General features: G+C 44.2%; 1 protein-coding gene across 2 annotated transcripts in view; it reads left to right on the top strand.

The window, feature by feature from the left end:
* The window catches only part of LOC145932545 (uncharacterized), a 98469-nt gene that overhangs the window by 60634 nt on the left and 13407 nt on the right, over nt 1-24428 (top strand). For both annotated transcript variants that reach the window (XM_083031549.1, XM_083031550.1), the window contains exons 2-3: nt 13978-14190; nt 14697-14835. In XM_083031549.1, the coding sequence (XP_082887675.1) occupies nt 13978-14190; nt 14697-14835 (352 nt within the window). The remainder of the gene's footprint in view (nt 1-13977; nt 14191-14696; nt 14836-24428) is intronic.

Here is a 24428-nt window from a genome sequence, read left to right as displayed (position 1 = left end):
CTTTTAATTTCCATAATTGATTGCGATTTCGCCGTGACGTTCAATTATGTCTGCAATTATGTATTCTTGAGCGCGAGTCGCGAGTCATCATCAATCGGATAAATGACACGCGCGCACGTCGCTCTCGCGTGTACATATATACGAGTATATGCATATAGAGACGAAACAAAACCGCTACTCGGTTCTATGTACACCGATACCCTCTACGCACTTTTGTACTAGAGGTAGAGGAGATCCTGGTCAGCCGCAAGCCTAGCAAAAGAGCCGCGTATCAAGTGCGTGCATTGCATTGCGTAACGCGGCACACACGTCACAGTCTTGCGACACAATGGCGCTAACGAGCGATGATCGACCCACGGGGGCTTTGTGAGCGTCCGCTTGATTTGCGGCAACGCGTTTAACTAGTCGCCAGTCGTCATCCTCGACGAGGCCTTCCCATTCCGATTCCGAGGGAACTATATACACTCGCGATCGTAACGACGAAGAAAACGGCGACGAGGAGGAGGAGGCTGATCCTTGAATGTTCAATGCTATCTCGCGTTTCTATAAGGTTGTCTTGGAAATGGAAGAATGGTGGTTGTCAGCGGATAGTTTAAGGTGTAAATGCGGATAAATGCGCGACATTCCGAGTGGATCCGAATAAATTTTCGAATTAAAGGAGAATTCACGAGATTGGACGAGGAGAGATATGTATCGCGAAAACTCGGAGCGATGTTATTTTCGCGCGCGCGCGAGATTTATCGCGGTTCTCGGCTGCTGCTGCTGTTGCTGCTGCAGCTTCGCAATTTTTCGCCCTCGCTCGTAAATGATTCGCGCCTTCCAGAACAGCCCGCCGGGCTGCCTCGTATCTCGGAAATGGATCTCGCGAGTATTACTCGCGAGAACGAAATATGATTTCAGGGGAATCCGCGAGATCTGCGAATGGACGGTCGGCTCGTAAATTCGCGCGTCCAATACGTGCGTATATGTATATATAATATATAAGGCTCTCCTCGATTAGAAAGGCTTGGCGTGTCGTGTTCCCGCGCGGGATGCACGTGTGCATCAGCCACCAAGAGGTCACGACGTCACTCGTCATCGAGATGACACTCGGGATGCCCGGGTATGCGTCTCGCCCTCCCCACGGAGATTGTACCTCGGCGGAGATTGAGAGCCGCGACTTATTCGCGTCGGGTCTCTATGGCTTGGGTTGGTATTCTTCCATTCGCGTCGCGCGCGCGTTTCAAGTTTATTTATTTAAAAAAAAATGTATATAAATTTAGCACGCCTTTTGCGGTATAATCGTATACGCCGCTCTCCGTATACGATGGAACGAATCTGTAAAATAAAAGGTCGTTATATAATTATTATTAGCCCGGTATTCATTATACGCGTTTAGTATTTTCAACATCGATCCGTATACTTGGATAATTACGCCGAGCTTATTGCTCCGCCATTGCTCCAACGATATGCGATTAATCTCCCATCAAAACCAGTCTTGTAGAACAGCCAGAGCCTCGAGAGTATATTTTACTTTCTACACACGCGACTATCTATACTAGTATTAGAATTAGAGATACATTATCTTTCGAATGAATTTTTCGAATTCTTTTCACACAAGTTTTGCAGTAAAATGATACATTCAACGCTTCGTCAAGAACTATATATGTATAATAAAAAGCAACAGGTGTGTCACATTTATATGTAAATTTTAATCTCTCGTGTAACAGCATATGACATTTTCCGTCAAGCGCACATTTAAATAACGGATCGGATAAAAGTGAAGTATACAGGACACCTATTTAACCTTGAATTACTAATTAGAATTAATCTTCTAAAATAATATTCTTAGAAAGGTTTGTTGCTACGTCTTAGTAGTCCAGAGTTGAATACGAGACAGATGACGAATTTTATATAAATTAAATAGCGGACGTAATCTCTGTCGCTCTTTTCTCGTCGCTCTTCTTGCGCATTGATCGAAGTTTCTCGCGACATTCCGAGATATCCGGCTTCGCGTGAATGCCGGACGACCTTCCTCTCGCGCTCGTAAACCTAACCGACCAATTATTGTTTATTACCGGTCGAACGACAGTTCTTACTTCGCGCGCCAGCAATCGTGAGAATTACGGCTAATCGCCGCTTGAACGATGCCAATTAGGGTAATGCTCGCCGTAAAGAATCCAGAACGAATCATCGAACGCCAAGAAACGAGGATGCGGCAAAATGCCATGTGCCTTGTATCGACTCCTTTGTCTCTCTCTCTCTCTCTTCAGACTGTAGCGATAAATTATAATATAATAAACCATAATAATTGCTACCAACCGTAGCGTGCAAAGGTGCAAATATAAGGTTTTATATTTTATTTCCAACTTTTGAAAAATGCGAAAATCACGCTCCAAGAGAAGTCGTAAACGCGAGCGGTCGTTAACTATTTATAGATTAAATTAATCGAATAAGAAGAACGAGAGCTCGGGCGCCAGGGTACGCTTAGGATTGAGAAAAAGTAAGAAAAAAAAAGAAAAAAAAAAGAAAATGAGGAGAGACGATGAGGAGAACGATTGCGCAACGTTGTGCAATCGTCTAACGAGCAGGCTGAACGCAACTGGAACGAATTTCACCGTTGCTAGCGACGCTAGCGCGTCGTTGCACTCGTTGCACAATGAATTTGCATTCGCGAGATAGATAGCAAGGAGCAGGAAAAGAGGAGGAAGGGAAGAGAAGAGCCAGATGAGATGGCGACGTCGCTCCTCTCCGTGCTCCTAGGTATCCGCTAATTTCTTTAATTACCGCCGCAGTCGGGCGTAATTAATGGCGGCCAGGGAGTAAGTCGCTCCGGTTTCCGCGTTACGGACTATGTAATGAGGTAAACTCTTCTCCATCGACTACTCGCTGCTCCAGGCTGAGAGCTGCTCGCTGAAGGAGGCTGACGCGGAAATTGCGAGTCTCGCGTAGAAGGAATAGAGCGAGAGAGAGAGAGAGAAAGAGAGAGAGGCGGGGCTGTTTTCTCAGCGAGAGACGCGCGTTCGATAACGAGGATCCGTGTAACAATGTGTCCCGCGGCTCGCTACGGCGTTATTAGGCGCGAGGGCTTCGTATCGAGCGCAATATTTCCGCGGTACGGAAATATTAATGAATGCTAGGCGTTAAGAATCGTGACATCCCGCGATGGCAGCCTCGTTAAATCGTGAGTTCGCGTATATAAGCCGGCAATAATCTCGGGGCGCGCGCATGACGTAACTTATCTATTTATACAATTTATTTTACACGCTCGTTTCTCTGCGATTAGAAGCTGCGCGCCATTATTCCGCGCAATCTCGCGCGCACCGCAAAGCGCGCTCCTTAACTGCGACGAACCGAGAAAACACAGCGGTCGCGTACAATGTCGCCCGGTGCGCAAATGTCGATGACCCTCGAAGAAGTCAGGAGCAGCAGCGCGAGGATGTAGAGGACAGAAGCGCGCGCGAGAAAGAGAGAGAGAGAGAAGACGAAGCGAAAGCGTTGCTTAGAAGGAGAGGAAGCGAATCCTGAAGGAGGAGGGGAAAGGAAGAGTTGGTCCTGGTCGTTACGTATGAGCGGGGTCGTCAGACCGTCCGACGTGTTTAGGTAGTTAGGAGTAGGTCTAATGGATGCGCCGTAAAGAACGACGCGGACGATGACGCCGGCCTCGACGTCGATTTCCTGGTGCGCGGGGCAACACACCGCGCTCACGGGCCTCCGCTTGCCTGACGCCGCGTACGTGGTTGCACGCAGTTTTAATGGGCCCGCTCGTGGAGATTTGAGCGACGCGCCACGCTCCGTAAATCCGCGCTCGTGGGAACGGGACTTTCCTTCCCGGTCGAAACCATATATATGTACGGGCGAGAGCGAGAAACGCGTAGCATTAATTAGGACCCGACAAATCTCCGGATCGGACAAATAGCATTGTAATAATGTACAATGGTGAGAGAAATGCGATACTTAATTATTTAATGAATATATCACGTCGAATCCCGAATGTCGTGGCGAATCGAATTTTTAGTTTGACTTTAGTTTGAATTTAATCGAATAGCAGTAAAGCAATAACACGATGTGCGTGCTTTCGAGCCATCAGATAAAATCTCGAATTGTGTCGGGCATGTGTTGCTGCGCTCTATAATTCTTAACGCCCGAAGACACGTCCGAGTTTCTACGATGATATATATATATATGTATATTTATTTATACATATACTTTCTTGCACCTTAATTATACTTGAATAGAAATAAAATTACAATTTAATCGGCTAACGTTCCCAGGAAACTGTCCGAGCTGATTTTTGTCCCCGCGATGTTAGGATCGCGAAAGAAAGGCGAGAGAGGAGGAGATCCTGTGCGAGATAGCGAGAGCGCTTGTCGTGTACATATATATAGCTGCTGTTGCACCTGTGGCACATTTGTATGCGTGTATATTCATATGTGTATATGTGTGTGTAAGCATAGCGACATAATCTCTCCCGAGAAGCGCTTTAATATTCGCGTCTCTCGAGTCATACGCACCTATACAAAGCACCCGCGAGAGAAGACGCCACGGAGAAAGTATGTACTTTCTACAGCATCCACACGGGACTACCGCGTTAAGTCGTTGTCGAAACGCTTCCGTTTACGCGAACAGAAAGGGTCCTGTGTACTTTTTGGAGTAGTCGAATCATATGTCGATTGATTGTACTCTCTCGGACGAGAATATTCTAATCGAGATGAGAGATTTTTCTCCCACAAATATATCAATCTCAAGCGTCAATTTTAAATATTCAATTATTCTTTAAGAACGATTAAATTAACGTCGCGACAGGGGCCTAAGATCTGTGCTGACACGAAAAATATTGGCGAGGAACGGTACTCGCGAATAATAACCATCGTACTCGCTTCTTTAAGAGAAGCAAATATCGTGAAAGTATTGTTGTGTCACTAAATATTAAGGTACTCGCGTAGCCGGACACAGAACGACAGAACGAAAGTAAGCGATTAAGGGTCCGGTCCCGATTCCCTCACCCAGGACAGGAAGATCGATCTGGAGCGATTTAGGTCGGCGCCGCGAAGAAAATAAAAACAGGAAATAAAGAGAAAAAAAAAAAAAAAAACAGAATCGATGGGATCGGAAAGTCGGGCGAGAGTTTCGATATTCGTATCCGCTCGAAACTCTCTTCGTTCCGCGCGTTAATAAATTCGAATAATACGATCGGTAGGATCATGTGACGCGATCAATTTGTCGCGCGATTCTCGCGTCTCAAAGATAATCGCGAGACAGGAAGAGCCAGAGCCGTGAATCTCTTTGATCGTGGAAGCACGACGACGGAACGGATCGGGGGCTTCCTCCGAGGTCGAGTTCCTCTTCGTGGTTCGCGGAGCAGTCGCTGACGCGATGGTTTTCGCGGAAGGAAGAGAACGGGAGGAGAGGGAAAGAGAAAAGAGAGAACAACAGAGCAGTGTTCGGTACAGTGCCATCGCTAGATCCTTGGCCTCTCCAGCGGTCCGGTCGACTTCTGATTCCTGGTGCGTAAAATTGGGCCCTCCGCGAAGAGACTCCTCTCTTCTCTCGACTTCCCTTCCGTTCTCGGGAAAGAGCAGCGATTCTCGAGGATCGTAAGCGCGCGTCGCTTTTGCGCGCGCGAGCGGATCGGACCTCCTCGAAGAGGCCGCTTCTTGCCTCCGCGCAGCTACGCTTGATGATGTTAATGTCGCAAAAAGGGCCAGTTAGCCGGGAGATCCATCTTCGCTTCTTACGGAAGCCGCGCGGGGATGTCGTGAAAAATCTGGGTAGGTGTGCGGTAAATATAGTGGCCCGCGGAATGATGTTGCGACTCTTGCTATACGCGAGATAGAAACTCTCTGTAGAAACTTGCGAGCGATCCGGGGAATTAGCGTCCTGTTTCTTGATCCCTTCCTCCTCCCTTCTCCAATCCAGTTTTGTCCCGGAGCAAATCTGCTGCCCGTCGCAATCCGGATCTAATGCGATTCGTGCGCTGCTGACTTCTCTAGGATGTTAGGCGAGATCTCGCGACTCTGATGATCTTTGCAGATCTCTGGCTCGCTCGCGCGCGCTATAGGTTGCTTACTCAAAAAATTGTGTAATTGCGATTCTCTGCGAGAGAGCGCATATTACGAATTTTAATGAAATCTAAACTGATATTTCGAGTCGGGTCGGGGTGAAGTGCCGTTAGAAAATGCAAAATGCCATGGCGAACGCCGATCGGCAAGTGAGCCGGCGGCGGTAATGATAGACGAAGAGAAGAAGCCGCGCGGTAGTCGCGCGAGATGATGTTTTGCTTTTAGCCGGGGGTCATTCTTAAAAGAGAAAGAGAGAGGGGCTGGGTCTCTCCCCTTTTTAAAGCCTCCGGACTTCAAACGCTTCTCGGTTCCTCATGCGCGAAGAGGCAAATGCAGGAGATGAGGGGGCGTTTCGTAGCTACGCGCTCGTGAAAAGCGGTCGTGAAGGATCACGAGTGCCATTAGAGAGCTACATGCTGGTCTTTAAGCGACCGCCGGTTGGTCCGCGATCGGCACGAATCGAAGAGAGAGGGGTATCTGCTAAATTAAAGACTTTACAGACTATTGAGCACCGCTCGTTCCGCGCCGCGTCTCTCGCGCGTCGCGCGATCTTTGATCCGCGGCGGTGAATTTTTTCGATTCGCTCCTTCCTCTCTCCTCTCCTTCTGGTTCTTGAAGAGAGATAGCACGGTAGTCCGCGTATACCTGATGGCTTCCCGTCGTTAATTTCGCTCCGGTGATACGCGCCCGCCTGGGAGTCGCGAAATCGAGCGAGCTCCTCGATAACGCATTCCTCGTGGAATATGTGTTCGCGAGGGTCCGCGGAATGCTAGGAATCGTAATAACCACCCTCCTCCAACGATTAATGAGCAGTCGCGCTTTGATCGGATCGGATCGGATCGGAATGGGAAGACGAGATGCGCGACGAGGAAGAGATGGGGTTTATCTCGATGAGAGCTAGCTTTCCCGCATTATCTATATCGAGTCTGTTAATTATACGGCAAGTAACTTGGTATTACCTGCGTCATTACTATATCATCGCGAAATGATTTGCAAAACTGAACGGTATTGTTTTTCTTTTTTAACAACAAACAATAAGGCTTTAGTAAGGCTCTCAATGTGAGATGCATATATTTAAATTTCAACGGGATAGAAAGAGCCGGACGTAGGGCATCACAAGGTACAACATATTTTTTCTGACACGATACCAAATAATTAAATAAATCTCAATTCGAAATAATATTTTTGATAAACCTCTCTGTCTCAGAGGGACTTATTAAAATAAAATTTTGTATTGCGACTTATTGAATTATTTGGTATCGTACCAAGAAAAATTTGTGTCCTGTGTATAATTAATCAATTTCAATGAACATTAATTTTTCCTTGAAACCGACGCACTAGCATCCAGCTCTTTCTAGCCCATTTAAATTTAAATGTTTTTTTTTGCGCACATAAAATTAACAAAATATACTTTAAATTGTGCGCGAGGTGAGATACTTCGTTATTTTAAACAAGAAATGGCGCATGTACGGCCGCTACCTCCGATTTCTCCGCGGAAATGCAAAGTAATATCGCAAGCAGATAGAACAGGCGAGCCCCACACACACATATTCATACACACACGAGTGCATTAATTCCCGCATCGGGCAGAACCCCGCGGGAATATCTCGCGTTCGAAGCAGAGCGCTCGACACACTCGTGACATAAGAAAACACCGCGCTCTCGGGAAGCACACGTCCTCGATAAGATCTGCGGTATACGGCCTGGTTGATTGAAACGCATTCCTCGGAATGAAATGTTCGCTGTAGCGGAAAGTAATGTAGTTTTTCCCATTAACCAACTCGCTCTCTCGACGACACGTACATAATACGCCGCGGCCTAATAACAACAATATTGCGCTTCATCAGAGATGACAAATGGAGACGATCGCGTCGCATCGAAATTTTCGGCGATTCTCGGAAAAAAAACAAGCGACTCCAAAGAAGATCCTTCATGAATGGTATTTTTTTTCTCCGCGGATGGTACAAAAGCGAATACTTGATCAAGGTTAATGACGCCTGTATTTAGTCCTGACCTTGGCAGGCGTGATCGAGATGGAAACCTCTCGACCCGTCCGTCCGTGCGTCCGCACGTACTCTCGCGATTCCTCGCGCGCATTCTTCAGCCTGTCATGACCGTGACTTTCCTCGGATTTCTCCGTCCGAGAGTATAGTCGCGTATGGAGAACCAGGCGGAGGTTAATGACGGCGAGAGAGAGAGAGAGAAGAGGGGAAGGGGGGTATCCGCGACGAGTTTGCCTCCCTCGGGAGAGAGATGCCGCGGAAAGAAATCGGGTTAACCTTTCGAGTCGTGCCCACGCCTGTAATAGATCACGACTTTTCACTCGCGAGGCAGGCTTAATGAGAAAGAGCCTCTCCTAGAGATCGTCTGTCTGAGATTCATGCACGATGCATGCTAATAAACAGTTTCGAATTGACTGTGATTATAAGTCTTCCGTAAGTCAAGACATTTTGAAAGCACGCAATAATAATTCGAGCTGATTTTTTTTTTCATTTGCCATATTGTTCGTTGGTTACGTAAAGGGCAAAATATCCGCGCGGATATATTAACATCGAATTACGCTCAACACTCTGACGGCAATAAAGTAATTCGCCAACTAATAGATTGGCACTTAACACCAGCCAGGCGTTATTATTCGCACGCGAATGTAATCTCGTGATGTTTAACCGGGTTATTGGCCGCCGCAACGAGATGCAATCTTAATCTCGGTCGTGCGGCTTAAAGCGTTGACCCTATTAATGACACGAATGGTCGATATTATCGAGGCCCTCGGTTCGGTTGCAGTCTGCCGTTAAATTGCATCTGCAGGATATTTGAAGGGGAAAGGGTGCATATAAATGGCTAATTGAAGTCGTACAATTATTTTTTTAAGAATCTTTCGGCCCATCAAAACCCAACTACATTACGTTGAATTTATTGTGCGATATTAGCAATTAGAACTCTCTTTCTGTCATTTAGCCTTTTCGCGTAATCTTGAAACAATTTCAACATAGTTGAATTTTTTGCCAGCAATTATTTGCGAAATTCATAAGTCTCTTCAAGTCGACGATCAGTTTTCTATGCATGGCGGCGACAAAGGACTTTATTACCGCATCGCATCTCGTCATTATGTTCCATTCGGCTCAAAGTCGGCGAAGGCAACGCAATGACGACGTTTTCGCGAGAGACCGATAAGCTCGTAAGAAAGAGACAAATCGTTTTTCAATTTCCATGTTAAATCATATATTATTGCGGTGCAAATTGATCGATTGCGACACTTTGGTTGATACGAATTAATCATCCGTTAATGAAATATAGAACCATAAATAAAACTTGGACAATATTTTTCTCATTAATGTCACGTGATAAGTCTTTTTTCGGAAGCGCTGCTCTTATCATTTTAAGAGCAATATTTACTATAAACGCGCATTTTAGTAATAACACCATTTAAAGTTTCGGCCGACACCTGCGCGTCTGCGAGGGTGATATTGCGAGCAACAAAATCCACGATAGACAGACAGATAGACGGCAGCTGCAACAGACAGGTGGTAGGATCGAAATCGTGACTTCGAAATTTATGCAACAAGCTCGACCTCTCTTAGATTAAACGCGCGTGCGATAGCAGATGTGTCCATCCTATGGAAAAAAAGATGCGATAATTTAAGCTATATTTTAAAGAGACACACCTGTCGAATCGTTAAAAAAAGAATACGTAAATCAAACCTCGTAAGATAGATTTTACAGCTCTCAAATAATATAGCAGACGTAAAATTAGATCGAATGGCAGATAATTGTGCAAATAAATCGCGTGCAAATAAATTCGAATTTCTGCACAAACACAGAAACGCATTAAATTGCGACTCCTGTAAAACCTAATGAACCATAAAATGTGATCTCGAGAATAAATATATATAATAACACACGTGGCGATGATGAACGTATATCGGCAGAAGTGAACGACAGGACTTATCTCTCTCTTTCTCTCTGTCGGCGAAATTATATTATCGAGATATGTTTTCACGACGACAATTTCCTTCGCCGTTTCTCGATTTGATTGCTTGGACGAATGAGAGTCGCGGAGAGAAGAAGATTCCGCCTTCGTTCATGCGGGGAATTCGAGGGGGTTCAGAGAAGTTCATCTCCTCGGCGAACGAGAGATCATAATAATCGGTGGTTTATGTTTATACTATTCCACTCGGCGCGCTAATCTCCAAGTGCGATAGGGCATTAGCAACGCGACACTATTGCGATAATAATACCGTCGTCGTTTGTTGTCAACATCGCGATTTACAGTTGCGCCATTATAAGTAAGAGCGCCTCTTCTCTTCTTCTCTTCTCGGAACGGCTTCTTATCCTATGTCGCTCCGCGATGATATTTTGATGTTAGCCACGGCTTATCATCATTTCGTCGATGACGATGGCTTTCGCGGAAGCGAATCTCTCGCCCACCCCCTCACACCGGTACTTTCCTCCCTTCCCGCCTCCACTTGCTTTGCTGTGAGAGGATCCAAGGCCGGTCGTCACGCACGGCAGTTTAGCGACTCTGTTTTCGCGTCGCGTAATCTGCGATTACGCCTCTGCGACGTGCGAGGAATTAACGATAGCGACCCGGCCGGATATAACGGTACCCGAACGTGTTTTCCCGATAAAACGCGTATAACTACTCTGGGAAACTGGTATAGACACTTTTTAACGAGTACGATCTTTCGATGAAATCGATACGATCTACGCAATATCTTCTCTCCGATGGAACACGACAACATCCAGATATCGTGTTTCCCGTTTCAACTACTCTCTTAAAAAAAAAAAAAATTCTGCCGTAATTACATTCCTCTTAATATTAAATTGCTTTTGTGTGTAAGAGTGTGTTGAGAATGCACGCGAGTTGCGGATAACGAAGATCAATGCCTCCCTTCGAGCGGAGAAGCTCGCCGAGCGGAACGGAAGGATTTGCGCGGTGGCGACGTCTGTCAGAGATTAGATCGCTAATTGCAATCGAAATCGCGAGGCGCGATCGTTAACCCGATCCTATACGTGTTCGGTTAAAACGCGATCGTGTCAAACCGGCCTACGTCACGGCACGTGTGTCCTTCCTCCTCATTCTCTTTGTTCAGCGAGGGAGAGAGACACGTCAGATAGGTTTGCCTCCGTAACAGCCTGCAATTAGAACGTAGATAACGATTCGCCTCGATAGAAAACGCCCGCGATCACTCGCTCTCAGTCGCGTTCGCATTTGCCAACCTACATTTCGAGGCAACCAGTGGTTCTCACCTGCAATAATAATTGCGAAATCGTTGATTATCACTCTCTGGCCTTTGTGTCTCGATGACAACCTTTGATAAAGCCTCGCATAGAAAAAAAATCAATTACCATAGTTAAATTTTAGGCATCCCTATATATTATATCTGAAATTAGTTATCAAATTTTAGCTGTAATAATAAAAAAAAATTTAGATATGGTAACTAATATTTTTTTCCATGTGCAGTAAAGATACGGTTGAATATTTTTATACGAATGCTTCGCGTTTTAAATATGCGGATTTTGAAAATACTTTTGCCACAGAGTTGCACAATTTGTTTTATCGACTATAATTAATTTCTCCAAGTCGTATACGATGGCGTCATGCGGGTAAAAGGACCACCGAGAGGACGAGCCGAGAAATACTGACGCGGCTTCCATCTCATTCCCGTGGCGTTCTCCGCGGGATATCGCCGGGTGGACAATGGCCACTAATGATGCTTACTTTGACGCCTGTCGGGCGGTCCTTTCGTGCCGTATCTATCTCTTGACTGGTGGCCGTCTCTTACCGGGAGATCCTACGGACGCGTCGCGCCTTTAATGGACGACATCCGAAAGATATTTTCCCGTGTGTTCCCCTCTCCCTCAGGCTTTCCCATCTTCGGACGTAATAAATGACGTTCGACGTCGCTTCCTACGTAAACATTCTGCCTTTCGTCATGCGTTCTCCATTTCTGCTATTGCGCATTGATTTCCCTTCCGATCGCACGTCATCGATGCCTTTTTCCTTATAGCTACGCGCGGACTTTACAAAGAATAAATATATATACAAACAAGCGTCACATTTTGAGATATTTTAAAGCCGAGCTGTTTTTGTACTGTGTTTGTACAAATAATCTTTCATCGAACGAGACGAGATCAGGAAACGTGACGCTCTCTCATTACCTGTGCAAGCAAAGAGCTTCGCTTCCGAAGTGCGCGTCGCACTTCCTCATGGGACAACCTTTTACGCAATAAACGTAAACGCGTGCTTTCACTACTAACGCTGCTCGAATTTAGGCCCGCGGTTCTAACTACGTGCATTGCCCCTTTGCGAGTTCGCTTTCTAGCGACTGTTTAGATTAGATCGTCGGATTACAGCGAAGTAATTTTCTCGCTCGCGATGAAACTTCCCTCGTTCAACGATATTGACGCGTACGTGTGTGTTCTCATATCAACGTAAACATCTCGTGTTTTATGAATTTTTTTGTAATAAAACGAAAAGGTTCTAATATATAAATACAAATTTAGATAAACGGGTTAATAAGAGTCAGGTGTAAAAATTAAACGCAGAAATTAACAAGCTTGTGAAATTTTCTTTATTTAATTTGAATGTTTCGATCCTTCTTCTCAATCATCCTCAGTAGATCGATTAACAAAAATCACGTCTTTGGTAAGTCTTTTATAAATTCCACTCGTTAAAAGATGACGAAAATAGTTGGAAAAGTCAGGTATTAACAATCGCGAAAGTTGGAGAAAATAATGTGAAGAGGGAACTCACCAAAAACGCGGTTTTCGTGTTAATACTGAACATAAATCGATATTCTTTCGCTCTAGAAGCTTAGAAAAAAATGGAGAGATCGGAGGAAGACACGAAGAGAGACTGTTTGAGATTCCATTGCAATCTAAAAGGGAAAGAGGGGCTTAAATACAATAATTTTAAGCGTGCATGCGTGTTTGCTCGCTTGCTTACGCGAATCATACATAACTCTCGAAGGCTTGCACAATATCGACGTGACGTTAAGCCTCTGATAACGGTATTATTACATCCGTTCGTATTATTACACCCGGGGATATCGTTGGGTGAAAAATCCACGTCTATACCTACCGATGCACATTGCATTCTCGCCGCGATGATTTAACCCTGCGAATGTTCCGATATTATATACCTTAACATGCGCCACGCTCGCGTATGTAGGACGTTCTCGGTCTCCGCATAATTGGAAAGGTTTTGCAATCACATCGCAGGATTCAATATATCGCAATCAATTGCAATCTCTCCGTTACATTACTCCCTGGAAGCGTTCAATTCCGCGATTCAATCTCGGATTCCAATTCGCGGTCGCAATTTGTCATCCGATCTACAGCGGAAAAAGTTGAAAGTTTTAATACATTACGCATTGCAATCTTCGTCTTACATATAAATATAATATATGACATTTTTCTGTGAAGAAAATCACACTTGACGCTCCTAGTAATCGGGAAAGTATACGAGGGAAGAAACGAAGCGCATTATATTAATGGAAAGAGAGTGAAAGCGACCGATCGTTTTATGTGTGTGCGCGATTTAATTCCTCGTGTGATATTATTATTGTGTCTCTCAATGTCTTCATTAGACTGTATGTGTCGCCCATAGAAACGCAAATGACAGTAATTAGCGACAGCGCGCGCTGCCACACGCCGATCGTTCATAGAGTCACGATTACGCCTGAAAAATTATGAAATTCAATTATTCTCTCGACGAAATAAAACGTTCGTGATTCGCAATCAACGTTTCAATGAACGGATTCGCGCGTGCCGCAATGAAGGCAATCTCGATTTACAAGTATTTTATTGCTCGATGATTTCGAATTTTAATTCTTCTGATATTAATGAAAATATTATTCTCTGTTTTACGACATACATGTATGCGTGTATATGCGATGTTATGTTAAAATTTATATTTTTGTTTGTTTTGCAGAGGTAAATACGCGACGGTGAGAAGATGCCGCGAGAGGTCCAGCGGCAGGCAGTGGGCCGCCAAGTTCCTGAGGAAACGACGGCGGGCCCAGGAGCTCAGAGCGGAAGCGCTTCACGAGGTCGCTGTACTGGATGCCGCGGCCCATTGTTCTCGTCTCGTCTCCCTGCATCAGGTCTTTGAGACCAACACCGAGATGGTGCTCGTCCTCGAACTGTAAGTACAAGGACGTTTCGCGTCTCCGCCTACATTTCCGATCGCATCATCGTAAATCATAGTCTTCGAATGAAAGAACTCTCGCGTTTTTTTCTTTATTCTTCCACGCGATAAAACACAAGAGAGAGAGAGAGATATATATATTATTACGTTTCGATTATTTGCATCGCGCGACGAAGAGAGAGAATAAAAAAACTGAATGGCAAGGGGCGGCTCCTGACTACGATGGCGTAGCGTGTAACTTTCTACATTTCGTAATATCTCTGCTAATTATTTAAAAAGTAGGACGGAACACAAGCTCCGTGATTTAAACGTGCGTGCATCGCGTGCATCAATCGTAAAATTACAAATTGCATTGATTCGTTCTGACGCGCGTAATGCGCTGAATTTATTTGAATAAATTTTTGTAGAATCAGCCGCGTGTCTCGTATCGCGCGAAGAAAAAATATGCACGCGAAAAATGTATATACTGTGCACGATGTTCAGATATATGTTTATTGTGACAGGGCTCCTGGCGGCGAGTTACAAATGATACTCGACCGAGACGAAGTTCCGGAAGAGCGGCAGGTCGCCAGATTGCTGAAGCAGATTTTGGACGGGATAGCCTTTCTGCATTCCTTCAACGTAGCTCATCTCGACATCAAGGTAAGTTTTCAAACATTCAAGTGTTTATATGGTAAATGCGGACTTAACGAGACGAATGCGTCAAAGGATATAAATTCTCTTGGACGATTCCCCTCTTCGAAATATAATATAATTTTAATTTTTATAATATTTATAATTCTTATAATATTATAATTTTTCCATCATGTGTACATAATGTTTAACTGTATATTATATACAGTATAATTTTTTCGTTTTACTTTAAACATGAATTTAAAAATTATCGCGAATGAATATTTTGGCAAGAATATTTTTGACAATTCATTGCCCGTAATAATGTCGCGGTTTTATCAGCGGTGCTAAATTTCCCGTTAGCGCACAATTTTTTTTACGACCCCGATATTGGAGAGTAACCATCGAAAACGCGAGCGAGATTCTGCACACGATTCGCTTCTTCGGTATATCTCTTCAGACGTTAAAAATAACAAGCAAGGTACACGAGGAGAGATAACGGGCGGAGATTGTCGTTCGTGTAAATAATTCTTATCTCGTTTTTTTTTTCTGCGCGTCTTGGAACAGCGCGCACTTACAAAGAGAGTGAACTTACCTGAGGTAGCTTTTAAAGCAATACAATTCAACGCCGAATTAAATCGCGATTAAATTGCGAAGGAATTAGCGATTCGGCGCGATGAAGATCATTTTTACGAGGAGCGAGCGTCGAAATGAAAAAGAAAGTCCAAGTGTTTTTATCGGTGAAAATATTAAGAGGCGAAAAAAATCTCCGTCGCTTTCTCGCCAAAAAACATCCGCGAATCTCCAAATACCGCCGGTCTTGCATCTTTATCGCGCCAAATCTGCGACGGACGCTGCACTTTCGGGACAGCGCGGGAGAGAAAGAGATTCTCTGGCAAAGAGAGCGACGACATTTCGGGCGTCTCTGGCAATTTCTCAGCTACGGGGCTATGCGGCCCGCACGATCGACCTAAATCGTTATGTAAACGTTTACGTTTGTCGCACTCTCTGCCAAACGACTGATTAGCGTAAGATTCTTACGTGCCGACAGCGCGACACGTACACTTTGCGGCGAATGTGGCACGTTTTACAGATAGATATAAATTTTTCGCCCGTCTCTGAATCTTGTGAACATAATTACGATTCCGTATATCATTGCATGCCACGATGTATCATACACTTTACCGACGAAAATTGAGAAACGAGACAAAATCACTCATGTGGATGGCGTTTGCTCATGTCTAATTGGTCGTACAAAGTGTAAGAAATATACGTCTCTTGTGTTTCGCATGATTAGAGATTGTAAAATAAAATGTGCGAAAATAATTGTCTCGTTTTTCAATTTTTGCGCATAAATTCCGAGAGAGAGAAAGACTATTCGAAATCAAGTCTTGCTTTACTATCCACACGCCGTTATGTCACCTGACACTGCGGTGGAAGAAATGAAAATAGATCGGGCACGTATCGAGAGCCACACACTCCTCGATGATTCATCTAATCCCACGCGCCTCTCACTCTCCCCCGGATGTTTCTAAATTCCATTTAAATCGTCATCATGAGCGCCGTGTTCGTTTCGTGTATTTTTTTTGGGATGGTTAATAGGAAGGGGAGGAAAGGGACGAGTGGTAAATCGACGACGCGACGCATCCCATTAAAAAAGTCGATGATACCCGCGCGAACACGTGCACAAAACGATGATGCTCTGTAGCGCCTTCAACGAAACACAACGCGTGACGATGGAATGCCGACGAAATTAAGCAGGCGCCAATGGGACGTTTCCGTCCCACGAAATATTTTCGTACGCGACGACGTGCGAGAGGGATGTCTGTACGGAAATAGTCTCTCTCTTCGTATTTCGTCGTTGCTTACCTCGAGGACAATGTGACGTTTCGCATTACGATGAGAGGAATATCCACAGAGATATCCTGCATTACAATTTTCTCGGGGACTAAAAATAATCCTTGGGCGTTCCATTCATAAAACGGAAACGACGTTTCGTAAAAAAAGACACGTAATTGAGCTAATATTTCTCCTCGGACGGGGGAAGTGGAATTTGGGGTCCGAGAATAACCGGGTTCTCGACGGCGACTCCGGAGTCCATAAAAAACGCAATTGAGATCGATGCCGTTTAAATATTAAATGTAATCTCTTTGGTGCCAAAAATAACTTGTTTATCGCGGCTCAAAGTCTCATTGTAGCAATGATCAGAAATAAATCCCTCTTTAACTTTCGCTATACGTCATCTCATTGTATCGAACTCGTTGCGTGTCGGTCCGCCGTACAGAAGAAAAAGAAAGAAAAAAAACCTGACAAGCGCGACGAATAATTTCGTCTTGATCGGCAAAGAGTAGCCGAAGGGGACGACGATGAGAGTTTCGTCGCGCGTTTATAATACACAGACGCGCCAAGTGACAACCAGTTTTTCCTATTTGGCGACGAAGATTTGCAATTTGCACACTGCACTCGCTCGCGCGTAGGTATACAACGAGATATACGTGTTTATCGATTATCGGGCGTGATCGATATGGGTGAGCCAAGGTAAGCGAGTTGTATTAATAATGTTCCGGCGGCGATGTTACACAGATATCCCTCTAGGCTCTCGCCAGGGTTTCCATAGCATCTCTCGATTCCCCCTGTGTCTCCTTCTCACGTGGCTCGCATAACGATGATGGCAGTTATACAATCCAATTTACTTCGGCTTTCGTAAATTTACGTTAATCGCTCAATTCATCATCGACCGATAAATACCTGTCGATTTTATGCGGTTTCGCGCCTCCATTATAAAATTTGTCAGATATTTTATACCTATGCGATGTATGTATCTTCAATCATCGCGTTACTAGATATTTCGCGTTTACAATAATCGCTGTAATCGCACGTTTTCGCACGACCTTCAGCATCTTATCGATCCTGCCTCGTATTGCGAGATAAAGACCGACGATTACGCATCACCCGAACCGAGGATGATTTATCCTGATATCGCGGTGTTTTCGAACCGATAAGATAATTTTGTGCGCGAATGATACGCGAATGCTATTGTGCTACAACGATGTAATTTCAGCTAAAGGCTTGCCATTATAGAGGCAAAATTCCCCGAGTTTTTATCACGAGATGCGGAAACTTGTCGCATAGCGAAGCGATATTTTCAGATAAAGCGTTATATAGTTGCACAAGATGATGCACAGTTTTATTAGCTCGAATAGGAATAGGAATACCGCTTTATTCGAGACGGCATCAGCCTCGGTTAGCAGTGAATCATCATCGTTCAGTCAGATACCCTCCACGGCGTTTTCGATTCATTGACCCGCGAGAGCGAACGCGGCGTTTATTTTTCGCGCGGCCATTCACGGAACGCGCCGAGAAAAATAAGCCTTCGACAGCTTCGATATACTTTGGAAGCCGGCCAGATGCAGCAGCATCAGTCAGTCTGCCTTTGCATTTTGCGAAAATACACGTCGCGCACTTTTCTTTCTATCGACGGCCGCGCATCAAAGTCCAGACGTGCGACGGAATTCTTTTAAACCATATGCGTCGCACCGCGATATTGTATGCACATACCAAATATATACAAACAGAAAGATCGTAGACTTTTATGCGGTTCAAGAGACTTGGACGCGATATTTATCCTCGGTTATCCTCGACTTTGCGCAGTCTTTCTTTTTATTTTTTTTTTAATTTTTCTGTAAAAGTTGAAACGCTTCGAAGCGCATCTCGTTTATTACGAAATAAATGTTTTAATAATATTTTCCTTCCTGTATTTCTTTTATTATTTTTATTAATAATATTTCAATCGTCTTTCACCACAATTCCGCTGTAAAATGACAAAACAAGTTTGCGAAAGCAATCGATTCTCCGCATTTAGGGAAGAGGGAAAATATATAGTTATTATATGGTGCGCGAAATGTATAAGATCGAGCCACCGACCGAGAAAGGCAATTGGCCGGCGAATGGGTTAATGAGCAGCGCATTGAGGGTTCATTTCCTCCAAAAATAACGCCGCGCCACGAATTCACGCGATATGTCGCGGCCAAATATAGATTTCGCGGTTATGAATGGAAAAATGCACGCGAGAGATTCCTTGGCCGGCGTCCAAGGGGGCCTTCTTGGCCGGCAGCCACGCACTTTCGGGCGCCTTCTAAAGCCGGCCTCACACCGTACTAGTTCACGCTCGAAACGGAACAGCTATATCCGTCGTCGTCGGAAAAGTCGGCGCGCGCGATGAAGAAGTAGCCGGCCGGCGGTGCAAATTCGAGAATTTGCACGACGAGTTGCCGTTAATTGCGGTGTCCCCATGTGTTCCCGAAGCGGCCCCGGGACGATCCTGATGCTCCGTTTTGCATTCCGCCGTGATGACTCGCTCCGCCAAACGTTACTCATGCGCATCCATCACCCAGGAAACGTTGGCGAATATTAATTAGGTGGAACGGACGTGGAATCGCGACAAATGAAATGAAATAATTTAGGTTTTTTTTTTTTTTTTTTTTCATTCCGTCTAATTTTATTTTTGCAATGTAATGTAAGACAGAGAGTATATGTAATCTTTAAGCTCTTTTCTATGCACTTTAGACGGCGACGCCGAACTTTCCAAGATTTTCTCTGGTTTTCAAGAAAATTGCGCGCGTATATGCATTAATGAGAAAGAAAATCATCGTTCCCGTTATCCGGCTGTGCGATCCGCGGCTCTGCGGCTTATCCTTTGCGGCCGTTTCTAGCCGCGGAATGTTCACCGTTGATTCAAGAATAGACAAGAGCTGGTCAGTTTGCGCCGAGGGCACGCTCTATCGAGTAGAAAGAGAGAAAGAGAGAGCTTGCGAAGATGAAAAATATAGCTCGTGCATTCGCCCGTGAAATTTGTGTAGAAGCGATCATAAAATTCCGATTAAAGTTGAGTGCCGCGTACTGGAATGCTGCTTATTCCGTCAGAACTGAAAGCCTTTTTCACTATACGAATAATCATCTTTAATCTTATAATTCGTGATTTTATTGTTGTCAGTTTTATGCAAAATGATGAGAAAGTATAATGAACCATGAAAGAACATAGTATCCGAGTAAACAGCTGATCTTTGAGAATTTTATCGACGCATCTAATTCTTGAAAGTTGAAGGATCGAAACCAGAGGAGAGTAATATTACTGTTTAAATTCGAATTAATGTATCATCGTACATTCGGCGAATTAAAGCGCATCTCTTCTCCCTCGACGACAGAATATCTTTCTTCGGTCATCTTACAAACAGGTCGTCTGTTCTTGGAGAGAGAGAGCAATCTCGGTCGCGCGTAGATATTTCGTAGATACGGTTATATGTATATATATCGTTACGGATTTAATTCGCCGACGACTTGTTTATTCGAGCAACAAACCGCCACGGGGATGATAAACGTGTGTGGGCGAACGAATGTGTGTTTGGGGGATTGAGGGGAGAGAGAGAGAGAGAGAGCGCGAATATTACGGCGCGCTAATAATAGGCACGTGCAATAATATCGCGATAAAATCGGCGCGAAATAGCAGCGGGGCTACTTTTATAACCGCGCCTTTCCCCTGACCTGATCGCATATACACAACCACGTGTGTGGGTGTCGCGAATCGAAAATCAACGTTCTCCCTTCGAATCTCGCGCTCGCGAAATCGTTTTGCGGTTTCTCGCCAAGGACTCGCGCAATTGGCTGCGGCGCGTTCTTTAACGAACGCCTAATCCTTTCACCGCGAGACAGGAGGCTGCGACGTGAGACTTTGGAGCGTTTACACGTATATTTTTCTTTTTTTTTTTCTCCCCTTTTTAGTCGCGTATCGTCACACTTCTCGGTCAATTAGTAAGCCTTTTAGGTGTCGCAAGATGACAACTTGTTGGCCAAGAGCAGCAACAGCCGGCAGAAGCTACGAATCCTGTCATATACGAAGCGACGTGATCTCTCCTTCTTTCTCTGTTTTTCTCCCCGAAACTAATCATCCGAGCAATATGGCATACAATTAGCGTACGTCTACAGAACTGCGTTATTATTATAGCGTCAATATTTCATTGTGAGGATAGTGAGTAATGCCGTTTTCACTTTATTGCGCAGTAGAAACTACAAAGCCGGCGGAAACTCTCGATGAAATCGTTTCGCGCAAGACATCAATTATCATATTTTATTCGGCTCGACATTGTCTATTTTTGTCGCAGCATCCATAGCTCTCCCGTCTAATAATTCTAACAATACAAACTCCACTGCATCTCTGCTTTTTTTTTTTTTACCTTACCGATTTACGTGTTTGCATTATCTGACACGGAGAAGAAGAGAAAAAGAGAAAATGGTGCGCGCGAAATTTCAACATCACGCTCGCGCGTGTGCGCGATTTGTTCCGGTGAGACACTTTGAACAATAAAGAAGATCGCGAAGCGCGCGCGGCAAAGGTACAAAAACTAATGGCGTGTCCGTAACCAAGTGCTGTCTAACTAATTGCGACACGTTTTAGTGCTTGTCGCAGTTTTACGTGCTCGCTTTCGCTAACAGCAGCAGCAGCAGCAGCAGCAGTACCAGTGATGACGAGCAACACACAGAGAAGGTAATAATCGTTAAACGATGTTACATCACACGCGACAGAGACTTTCCTGTATCTGCGTAATGGTGACAATCCGACGAATCGCTGATTTTATAGTCGCAATGACGTCTCCTTCCTTCAGATATAAATTGCTCGATATATATACATATACATAATATCGGTTCCGGGTTCTCGTGACTTTAAAGCGTATCTACCGGAAATGCGTAGTACGTCTCGCGTAAGGAAATGAAAATAGCCGATCCAATCCGGAATATAAAATAATATATCGCCCGTTTAAAGGGAGAGAGAAAGTCGCACGCGCGATTGCGAATCCAGGGACGTTGCGCCATCAACTTTTTACCGCTTACAATAAGAGCGTTCGTTCTCGTCGTAAATCCCTCAAGCGCTCGCGCTCTCCGTCGTCTAACGAGCGCGATTAATATGAGCTAAGAGAAAAATATTTTACTGCGCTCAAGTGTGTGTGTGTACGTAGCAGCTTTAACAAATATTGTTTGCGCATTCGATTCGCGTAATATCGATTCTCCGGCGTTCGCAAACAGCACGCACGCACCAGGCACCTCCTGGAGGCCATAAAGAGCGAGCTTAGGGCACGTCCGATCTAGGGTGGAGCTCTCGGATATCCCATTAAGAGCTCGATGAATCGATTTCATCGAGCGCCCTGCACCGCCGTGTCTAATGAACGGACGGTGATATATACACGTACGTATGTATATGTATGTATGTGTATATCGATCGTTTCTCTCCTCTTCGTACGCGCGAGATGCAATTCCTGGTAACAGTTTGCCGCCGCGAGGCCGGTTCATTGATGAATCTCGCGCATGACCGGGGTCGATCGCCTCTCTCTCTCTCTTTCTTGAAAAATCCGATGAAAAGCGACGGATGTCCGACTTTGCTTTAATAAAGCAATTCGCGCTTATCGCCCGAAGAAATTTGCCGATCACTTCGTCGAATTGATTCCTACGAATCGTAGATTAACATCGCGCTTCTGCGTAACGTTAGCGGCCGATTAAACAAAGAATTAATTATTTGAAATAATAAATTTATATATATATTTTTTTATTATTTCGTATAATTAAATATATTTCATGTATATACAGGGTGTATCTAAATAAGTGGGAAAAATTTTAGGAGATGATTCTTTGTCGAAAATTAAGGGGGGTTTCTTATATAAACATATACTCTTATATCCCTCCCTGAGGAGTTAAAAATTAAATAGGTTGTTAGTTTCGTCCCCTTATATAAAGATATAAGAAGATCAAAAAAATATTAATAAATATTCTTTTTATTAGTGGAAAATATCCACCAAGTTTCATTTTTTTAATTTGTCTGAAATTTGAGAAAAAAAATAAAAACTTAATTTTTACCTCCCTCTTTAGAAAAGTGTAACTCCTCAGGGAGGGATATAAGAGTATATGTTTATAAAAAAAAAGCCCCCTTATTTTTTGACAAAGAATCATCTAAAATTTTTCCCACTTATTTTGATACACCCTGTATTTTATAGCGAATAAATAGCTAAGTACTTTTATTATTTGACGCACTGTAAAGTTCAAAAGAGGCTATCGCATTTATTAAGGCAGTTAAAAAAATGCAATGCGAATTAGTGCGCGTATTTCCCGTGTCGCGAATATAATGGCCAATGAGTTCTCGTTTATTACCACGAGCAACGTTTATTACCATAACGCCGAGATAAAACGTGCACGTCGTCGTGATATACGTTATCAACCGACACATTTATCAATTATTATCACGCATCGTACGTTTGTGCGCATTTATTCATACAGCGGATACAGCACGCGAATCACTTCTCAACATAATGTTTATTTATTCAACTAATTAGGATAATTAAAACAAGGCTAGGTAATTAAGAATAGTATAATAATAACATCTTATATTTTAATCTTTGTCGAAATATCTCTTTCCTTTTGATCTTGACACATCTTCTGCTTAGAATTATGGGCGGATGATGTTTGTACATATGCAATTATACAATAAATAATTATATTTTTTTTCACCTATCTCAAGCGCGGTCTAAAGTTTCAAAAGAAGAGAGACTGTTTGTTCTTTAAATACGGAAAGGGAAAATACATACTTTGCAAAACCTTGCAAACCGGCGATTCGCAACGCGAGATATTTTCGAGGGGAAAATAAAAAATTAAATGCGCGAAGAAAATTAGCGAGGAGGGGCCGCCTGCGGAGCCCGACGCCTTTTTAGTCGGCGGATTTATGAGGATCCGTCTCTCGCCTTCATTGAAACTTCCGGTGGTCGGGAAAAGGGGCGAGGCGGCGGGCAACAACTCGACCGCGCGTGCGAAACTCTTGCGTGCTCCGGCATATTAGGCACGCAATAAAGTTCGAACAAACAAGAGAGAGAGAACGAAAAAGAGAAAGAGAGAGGACTCTCGCAGTTATCATTCGGATTGACTTACGCGCAATAAAAGTACGAAGACATGAATATTGATCGTTTACGCTTAAACTCGCCCGGCGATATATATTTTTTACGAGAAATAAAAAATTATTGTCATAGTTGACACATATTTTAATCGCGCGGATATATATGTTACAATGAATCATCGTTCAATTATATTCCGCGTTCGTTCCGAGGAACGAATTCATACGCTGGACGACGAAAACGGGTAAAGCGACCATAAGGTCGTTTGTTTTTTTCCGATGCCTTTCGCTACTAATTATCGTTGGCTCACGTACGCACGCGAGGCGGCTCACAAAGTGTCACACATTGTTAAGCGGATCAGCGGTCTAATTACCAGGTGCTCATTGACACGCCTAACGAGCGCGAGATGTATCTAACACGCACAGTTAAAAATCTCGCGCCCGAGATTCTCTCTTCTCTCCCGCGGCATTGTGCTAAAGAAGAAGAAGACAAAAAAATAATAGAATCGTCATTTCAAAGACGGAAGACGCACCGTTATCCCTGCGGATGATTTCTTGCGGGGACAATGTACTCCACGCCGGATAATGACGTGGAGATTTGCTCCGTTAACTCCCGTGAAATCTCCTCGGTGATCCGCGTCTCTCCATCAGCAACGGGGACACACGTGTGTATGTGTGTTTTCAAACTCCGCTTAAT

The sequence above is a fragment of the Prenolepis imparis genome, unplaced genomic scaffold (assembly GCF_030444845.1).
Source record: "Prenolepis imparis isolate NDT839.2.m4 unplaced genomic scaffold, iyPreImpa1.0 SCAF_2, whole genome shotgun sequence".
NCBI classification, from domain to species: domain Eukaryota; kingdom Metazoa; phylum Arthropoda; class Insecta; order Hymenoptera; family Formicidae; genus Prenolepis; species Prenolepis imparis.
Note: the sequence above shows the minus strand (reverse complement) of the source record. Positions and strands in the feature narration are given on the sequence as shown.